This window comes from Apteryx mantelli, chromosome 35 (genome assembly GCF_036417845.1).
Source record: "Apteryx mantelli isolate bAptMan1 chromosome 35, bAptMan1.hap1, whole genome shotgun sequence".
Lineage (NCBI taxonomy): Eukaryota > Metazoa > Chordata > Aves > Apterygiformes > Apterygidae > Apteryx > Apteryx mantelli.
This window is the reverse complement of record NC_090012.1, coordinates 1,289,140-1,297,567: the sequence shown is the minus strand read 5'-3', so window position 1 is coordinate 1,297,567 and position 8,428 is coordinate 1,289,140. Positions and strand designations below refer to the sequence as shown.

The window sequence follows — 8,428 nt, the reverse complement described above, 5'->3', positions numbered from 1 at the left end:
GAGTCCCTGATTAGGAGGATTTCAGGCCCCGCAGCAAGGCCACACACAGCAGCCGGGCGCTTGCGAACGGCCACGCAGCCTCCAGCCACCTCCGGCCCCAGCACGGCCAGACTTGGCCCGGAGCAGCTCGGGTCGAGCCCCGCACAACCCCCGGGCAGGGCAAACGGGGCAGGGGTGGTGTGCAGGCTGTCCCGCGCGGCAGTGAGGCTGCAGCGTTCCCGCGGGACGCTGGTCCTCCGTACGCCCCCGCTGAAGGCATGGGGGCACCGGACATGAGGCCTCCTCACGGGCAGGCTGCCGCAGGACTGCTGTGGGACAAGGCAGGGACCGCGCTGCCTGCGAAGGCCTGACACACCAAAAGCCTGGTATGCGAGTGCCACACGCTGGCTGTGCCGCGCTGTGCAGCATCACAGGCAGAAGACATTCCCGAGACCCCTCCCGCGGCCCTTGCGTACAGGCACCACTCCTCCTGCGGCCCCCCAACCCAGGCCAGGATGGCTCCTCGGCTCCGGCCGCATCCGAGGGCTGCAGTCCCGAGAAGGGCACCCGGCAGGCTGGCCCCTGGCATGGGAGTGAGTCCGCCCCGACCTCCTGCAGCACGCTTCAATACAGCGCTGAGCTTCACCGAAAGGATATTTATTTACGCCTTTTTAAGAAAAAAAGGAACAAAACCAGGATCACCCCCCCCAAGACGGATTACTGTCAACTCCACCGATGAGTTGCAGGAGCCTCTAGACTGGTCCTGAAATACCATGTCCCTTTGGGGATCCAACCAGACACTGACAAACTCGCCTGCGAGCGCCAGAGGTAGCAGTGCTGTGACGGGGCAGGGGGCCTTCAGTCTGCGCCCCGGCCCACCTGCGATCCTGCCCGAGGACCGCCAGCTCTGCGGGGCTGGTCTCCGCTCCCTCCCAGAGTCTGGGGAAACCCAGGCATCCTGGCGCCCACCTCCCACGCTGTCTACGCCACCAGAGCCCACCGTCCTCCTCGAGGGGCCAGGCAGCGCATCTGGGCGCGCACTCGCCGCGAGGCCCCACTCCCCGGGCGTGCAGCCCTCTGCACGGAGCCCTGGGTCACTGGTGCTGCTTCTTGTGCCGGAGGATCTCTGTGGGGGTGAACATGAACTCCTGCTGGCAAACGTCGCAGTGGTACAGTCTGTGCAAGGCTGTAGTTTTGGATGAGCTTCCAGCTGCTTCTTCCAGAGGGGCTGCAGGAGAAAATAGCATCATGCACAGAGCATGCAGAGCCCTGGCCCTGCCACGGGAGACACACAGCAGCCTCCAGCCCAGCAGCGTGCTTCGGGGCAATCTGAACAAAACCAAGCCCGTGCAAGACCTTTTGCTTCCCAAATTGCCCCCAAATGCTCATTTCATGCCCTTCAGTGACACCTCGAGGGTCCCAAGGGCACAGGGCACGGCTGGAAACTGGCACAAGCTCAGGGGGGCTCACAACCACCCCGTCCTTTGCCACCCGCGGAGCAGAGATGGGGCTGCCCAGGTTCACCCAGGGAACATGAGGGAAAGCCAGGCTGGTTCTCCCACCTCGTCCCTTGTCACGACCACAGCAGCTGTGGACTCACCCTCTGGGGGCCGGCACGTGCTCTCGTGGCACATTCGCTCCAGGGGGGTGAAGGGCATGTGGAGGTCACAGTGTGGGCAAGTCCAGAAGCTCCGCAGGCAGTCGCTGTAGAGGTCTGTGTCAGTCTGCAGGAGACGAGGGCAGGGCGATGGAACACACAACCCTGGGGGCCACCAGTCGCAGCCGCAAGGCAGGAAAGGGCTGTACTCACGGCCAGGCAGTTGTAGGTGAGGTAGTCCGTCACCCTGTGGCCGCCTTTCACCTCATCAGGCTTCATCTCGGTGCCCTGGAAGAGCCCCGGGAGCCTGGGGGCAGCAGCCACAGTCTGGGGCCCGATGTAGAGGACCTGTTTCTCCAGCCCGGTCAGCCGGCGCAGGCTATACAGCACCTGCAGGAGCACATGGTGATTTGGAGGGATCAAGTCAGCTCCCTCAGTCTCCTTTCTCAGCCCTAAACTCAACAGCAATGCCCTGAGATGGCAACATCAAACCATCCCAGGCACACTGTCCTCATGGCTCACATGCTCCTGGGCCCAGCCGCCCCCATCCCAGCCATGTCACCTCTATCTGCAGGAACTCCAGCAGCCCCCGGGTCAGCACGGACACGTCCTGGGAGCTTGGCTGGCGCCCGGGCTCCCTGCCCCGGCCTTCCAGCTTCTGGTTGAGGAGCTTTTCCCAGGTGGCACGAAGCTGCAGGGCTGCAGAGAGCAGACGCAGGGCAGCCTCCGCGTCGGGGATGGTGAGCTCCAGCCAGCCGTCTGCCACCAGCCGTGCACAGTCCGCGCTCGTGTCCAGGGAGCGGGAGAAGAGCAGGAGAGCCTGGAGGAGCAAGTCAGTCAGTCTGGGGAGGCAAAGACTGAGGGAGAGCACAGGGAGAAAGCAGAGGCAAGTGAGGCGCCGAGCACCCACCTGTAGGGCTGGCACCCGTACGCAGTTCACCAGGTAGGGCTTGTTGGTCTCCAGCAGCGAGACAAAGGCAAGGAGCTGGTGGTGCCGGCTCAGCCCATCCTTGGAGTCTGCAAAGCAAGAAAAGACACTGGGCCTTGCACCTCTTCCCATTCCCCAAGACCTGGATCTGCCTGGGCAGCCCAAACCCCACAGTCGAGGTGCTTTCGTCCAGCAGTTGACACGGAGAAAGCAGCACTGGCCCAGAAGCCAGGACAGAGCAGAACCGCTGCTCAGGGCTTGGGGTTCACTGCTTGCACACAGGGCACACCTTGCTCTGGGCCTGTCCAACAGCCACCCCCAGGGACATGATCTCCAGAGGGGACAGCCAGCTTTTGTTCTCCCACCTTGAGTCCCCCCACACTCCGAACCCTCCTTGGCCTGCAGCAGCTCCGGGGTTGTAGCAAAGACGCAGGTTGGGTGAAGCACAACACCCTGCTTGTTCCTGGTGTGGAAAATCTGCAGCAAGAGCAGAATCAGCATCAGGGGAGAGTGAGCAACCCCTGCAGAGAGCATGGCCCGCAAGAGCCAATGATGTCTCCTACACTGTTTCCCCAGAGGGTACAGAGCATGGTGGATGGGGACGGGATGAGGACACCCACCTGATCAGAGTCCTTGCGGCTGCTGTTGAGCTGGTCGGGCACAGCCAGCTGGGGGTAAAGCCCCCTGCACAGCACCAGCTTGAGCAGAGCAAGCTGTGAAGATGACAGGACAGAGCTAGATGCAGCCTGGAGCTCATCCACATTGTGGCGAAGCTTGAACTTGACATCCTGCAGAGGCAGGAAAGATCGCACATGCTTGGAATTCAGCTGTCTGGGAACCGACTGCCTCCCATGGGAGACATGATGCCAGAGATGGAGCAGGCTCCAAGGGTCACCTGAATATCAATGCTGCGTTTCCCACGCCCACGGGCACCACCTTCCTCCTCCTCCTCACTGGAGGAGCTGGCCGCTCCATCCTGCAGCCGCAGCACCTTGCGTTTCCGACCTTCCGTCTCTGTGTGGCTCCGCCACAGCCGGTGCAGCTCCCGGCGCTCCCTGTGCCGGCTTTGTCGGCTGTAGCTGTCGCTTGGCTGGCTGGATGCTACCTCCAGCAGCTGGTGGTCTCGGAGCAGCTCCTGAGGGGAGGCGGCAGTGCCAGTGAGGGGAGAAGGTTGCTGAGCCCCCATGGTCTGGAGATGGGCAGGTTTGGGACACGCAGTGCTCCTTGCATGCTCGAGGCAAATTCAGCTCCCCTCTACCCCAGCCCTTCTGTGAAACGTCCCCCCGTCCCTCCCCAGACTGGACACGAACCCCCAGGCTTGGTCCTGCCCCACCTGAAACTGGCGCCGCAGGTTGGCAGCCTCGTAAAGCCGATGCTCCTCCAGGCCTCGCCGCCGGCACCATTTCCGGGAACAGCCGCTCCGCTCAGATTTCACCTGCTCAGGATAGCACAGCTCAGGCCGCGGCAGGGACAAGCTGTTCCTCTTGCCGCCCGGTTCAACCCCCACCCTCACTCCAGCAAACTCCTCCACGGACTCAAACGCACCCACCCCAAAGCAGAGGGATTTCCCCCCGCAAGGTGTCTCTTGCCTCCCCCTCAGGCAGGTGGGAGTCCTACCTGGACCCACTCGTTGAAGGCGTTCAGCAGTGTCAGGGGGTCACCGTGAGGGCTCTCGAGGGGCCGCCGGGCTGTGGCACAGTCGGGGTTGGCGTGGGCAGGACGCAGGAATGGGGACTGCACGCTTAGAGCGGCTGCCACGGTCAGCGTGGGCTCGGTCAGGCCAAACAGCGCACCCAGGACCAGCATCTTGCCTGTGCGGTGAGGGCAGGGGAGGCAGTGAGGGCAGGGGACCACCCGCTCCGCACACCCCTCCGCCGTGCCCTCTCCAGCACCGCCATCTCTGCTCCGGAGACCCAGGATCACTCACCAACCACCACGTCCACTGGCAGCTGGGCCAGCAGGTTCCCAATGGGCGTCAGGTCTTCAGCCTCATCCAGGGCTCCCTGGTCCCTCAGATACCGCACAGCAGTCTCCAAGCTGGACAATGGAGGGGGCTCCAGGAAGGGGAAAGTCCGGGGGTCACCCAGCCCCATACTCTTTAACTGGGAGAGAACTGCGTTTAGCCTGACACCCCTTGCTCTCACTGGTCTGTCCAGCGCAAATGGAAACAGAGCCGAGCCACTCGTGCCACACTGCTCTGAGCCCTGACCTCGGGGCCAGGGGCTTCGCAAGGGCTCAACCAGGGGTTAAGGCAAAGCAGAGACACGAGTTCACTCCATCTCCCTTCCCAGGAGGGCACAGAGAGCACAGGGGTCTGGGCTGCAGCTGCAAGGGCCACATCACGCCCCGACACTCAAGTCGCAGCCTCGTTTCACACTTGACTGGTCAGGCTTGTCTCAGAGACAAGGTCTTCTACAGCATCTCCCCAGACCCCCACCCACCAGGTGTAAGAAACTCAACCAGGACAGAGGGAACTGCCCTTACCTGGAGCACTAGGGCATCAAGCGCTACTCGCTGAATCTCTGGCACAGGGTAGGGGGAAAAGGCATCGTAGTCAGACTCAGCATAGAGCCGGTAGCAGACACCAGGGCCTGTCCTGCCAGCACGCCCCTTCCGCTGCTCAGCACTAGCTCGGCTGATCCAGAACTCCTGCAGTCGCTGCAGCTTGCCCTGAGGGTCATAGCTCATCTCCTTCACCTTCCCTGGAAGGGCAGGAGGGAGGCAGAAGCTCAGGGCAGGGCACAAGGAACCACGCAACTTCCCATCCAGCAGAGAGGGGCACTGGGGGCTTCACCAGAATCCAGCACAAAGCGCACGCCATCGATCGTCACTGAGGTCTCTGCGATGTTGGTGGAGAGGATGCACTTCCGGACACCGGGAGGGGGCACATCGAACACCTAAGGAAGGGGAAAGAGCAGTCCTACATCGGTACCTCAACATGTCTGCCCACGTGGGGCCTCAGGACTGCAAGGGCCAGAGCAGAGCTGTCTTTCATGTCAGTGACTGCCTACAGAGGAGCATAAGGGAGGCACAGATGCAGGCTGCCATTCACTGGCTGCACCCACTTGCAGCACCTGCGGTCAGGGTGTTGCCAGGACCGGGCCCAGGATTTTTGTTCTGTGATGCCAGACTGGCAGCATCCACCCAAACTCAGGGGCAGAGGCCTGGACCCACCTTGTCCTGCTCCGTGACAGAGAGGGTACTGTGCAGGGGCAGCACAATCCAGCGCTGGGTGTGCGTGGCGTACGTCTGGGCCGCCTCCAGCACCGCTCCGATCTCGGCCACCCCGCTCAGGAACACCAGCAGGTCCCCACGCTCCTCCGGTGGGTACTTGTGGTCGATGGCTTGCAGCACCCGCAGGTACGGGCGGGGATCCAGGCGCTCTGACTTCCCGCTCGTTGAGGCCTCCTCCTTGGGGATGGGTTGGTAGATGACCTGCAGGAACAGACACAGAGCGCTGCACTGAGCAGACCTGAGAGGGAGCGCTGCCCTGAGGAGTTTGGGAACCTAGGGCTCTCTCCTGCCCGTGACCGAAAATACAGCCCAGACAGCACAGTATAGCTCCTCTCCTCCCCTCAGCTCTCACCGTGATGGGGAAGATCCTTCCTGGCACTTGCAGCACAGGGGCGCCGCCAAAGTATCCTGAGAAGAGGCGGATGTTGATGGTAGCAGACATGAGCACCAGCTTAAGGTCTGGCCGAGCGGGGAGCAGTCGCCTTAGGACCCCCAAGAGGAAGTCGCTGTGCAGGTGCCGCTCGTGAACCTCATCTGCGATCAGCACGTGGTACCCCGGCAGCATTGGCTCCCGCTGCACTTGCCGCAACAGCAGCCCCTCTGTCAGGAACACGATCTTCGTGGCAGGCGAGCGGGTGCTCTCAAAGCGGATCTGGTAGCCCACCTGGAGCAGGAAGTGGAGGAGCACGATGAGAAGAAGCCTGCAACGGGCAAAGGCCTTTGCCATCCTGCCAGTTAACCTCACCCCACTCAGCCAAGCGCAGTGACCTGCCCGTGCGCACAGCCCCAGCTACGCTGCCCTCCCCAAACTAGAGCTCACCTGGTCCCCATACTGGTGCAGGCTCTCAAAGCCCACACGCTTGGCCAGCGAGATGCAGGCGATGCGGCGTGGCTGAGTGCAGGCCACGTGGCTGTACCCAGCCGCCAGCAAGAACTGGGGCACCTGTGTGGATTTTCCGCACCCCGTGTCACCGGCCACCACCACCACCTGGTTCTGGGCCACCGCCCGCAGGAGCCGGTCCCGGTACTGCGCGATGGGCAGTGCCGCCCGCTCCCGGTGCAGCTTGGCCAGCTTGGCGAAGCTCTGCTTCTGGGTGAAGTCCAGGTAGTGCAGCAAGGCCATGCGAAACTCGGAGAGCTGCTCCCGGGGCGGGCCGGGGTCCAGCCGCCGGCCCCGTGCCAGCCCCTCCACATCGGCGCTCAGCACCGACAGGTTGATGCGGTAGCGTGCATCGTACTCTCGGGGCAGGTCGAGGAGCCGGGAGGCAGCGGGCGGCTCTGCCGGGCCACGGCTCACGGCTGGCTCGCACTCGCGCTCGCTCCTCCGGCTCTGGAAGCGCCGAAGCCGCTCGAAGAAGGCCCAGAAGTTGCGGCTGTCCTCAGAGCCTGCCCGGATGTAATCCTGCTCGCGGAAATACAGCTCCTCCAGCCGGCGCCGCGTCGCGGGGCAGTCCCAGTCCCACTGGGCCGGCGAGGGCTCCCGCCCCGGTCTCCTGGGCCTGCTCTCCTTCTCCGACGGCATCTCCCAGCCTCCGCGCGGCAGCCGAGGAGCCACCAGCCCCTCGGATGGGCAGAAGGGAGCCGGGCGTCACGGGGCCGGCATCCTGGCACACATCCAGGCAGGGCTGAGCCGGAGCAGCCCTCCGACCTGCGCCCGGCTCAGCAGGTCCTGGGGGCAGGGGGCGTTCGGGGAGCGGGGGGGGGGTCCCACCACATCCCTCAACATCGGAGATCCCCCTACCACGGCCTCGGGAGCCTCCTGCTGCCCCCAGCTGGGATCCCCGGGACCCCCCCATACCCTGAGACCCCCCCGCGCACCCTGTCCCTGCTCCCCGGGACCCCCCTCGCACCCTGGGACCCCCACAGCCCAAGGACCCCCCACAGCCCGTCCCCAATCCCCAGGAGCCCCCAATCCCGGGGACACCCCGCTCCCCAGGCCCCTCCCACACTCCGTCCCCAATCCCCGGGATCCCCCAATCCCCGGGACCCCTCTCGCACCCTGGAACTCCCCACAGCCCGTCCCCAGTCCCCAGGAGCCCCCAATCCCCGGGACACCCCTGCTCCCCGGGGCCCCCCGCGCCCCATCCCCACTCTCCAGGCCCCCGAGGCCCCGCGCACCTCGGGCCCCGGCGTGGCCGAGGACACCGGTTTCCTCGCCCCGCTCCGCGCCCCCCGGCCCGCTCCCGGCCCCGGGGCCGCCCCGGCCCGCACTCACCGCCCGGCGCGGCCCGGCTCGGCTCGGCTCGGCCCCGCTCCCGCGCGCAGGCCGCGGCGCCGGGAAGCGCCGCCCGCCGCCGCCAGGGGCCGCCCTGGAGCCGCCGCCGCCGCCGCGCGGGGCCGCCGCCGCCCCCGGGCCTGGCCCCGCCCCCGGGCCTGGCCCCGCCCCCGGCAGCGGGGCCGAGCCGTGTCCCCCGGCGCTGCCGGGGGCAGACGAGCCCCGCTGAGCTCCACGGTGCCCCGCCGTGCCCCACTGTCCCCTGCCGTCCTCACTGAGCCCTGCTGTGCCCCACCATCCCCGCCGTCCCCGCCGCCCTGGGGGGCAGCCATCCCCGCCGTGCCCCGTGGGGGCGGCCGTGCCCCACCATCCCCGCCGTCCCCACCGCCCTGCGGGGCAGCCATCCCCGCCGTGCCCCGTGGGGGCGGCCGTGCCCCACCATCCCCGCCGTCCCCACCGCCCTGGGGGGCAGCCA

At 65.7% G+C, this 8,428-nt stretch overlaps 1 protein-coding gene across 2 annotated transcripts; it reads right to left on the bottom strand.

Moving 5' to 3' along the window:
* Positions 1 to 620: 620 nt before the first annotated feature.
* On the bottom strand, positions 621 to 8,017 carry DHX34 (DExH-box helicase 34). Of its 2 annotated transcripts, none has more exons than XM_067314475.1 (17): positions 7,954 to 8,017; positions 6,559 to 7,342; positions 6,091 to 6,402; positions 5,679 to 5,939; positions 5,299 to 5,401; positions 4,989 to 5,206; positions 4,432 to 4,606; positions 4,122 to 4,315; positions 3,838 to 3,939; positions 3,400 to 3,639; positions 3,125 to 3,292; positions 2,870 to 2,981; positions 2,487 to 2,593; positions 2,139 to 2,396; positions 1,790 to 1,966; positions 1,580 to 1,703; positions 621 to 1,207 (listed from the first exon to the last, which is right to left on the bottom strand). In XM_067314475.1, exons 2-17 carry the CDS (start codon positions 7,258 to 7,260, stop codon positions 1,074 to 1,076), a joined length of 3,387 nt encoding a protein of 1,128 aa, XP_067170576.1. In that variant the 5' UTR covers positions 7,261 to 7,342; positions 7,954 to 8,017; the 3' UTR covers positions 621 to 1,073. The 2 variants fall into 2 exon arrangements, with proteins under 2 accessions (XP_067170576.1, XP_067170577.1); XM_067314476.1 differs by having other exon boundaries at positions 6,727 to 7,342.
* Positions 8,018 to 8,428: the final 411 nt, after the last annotated feature.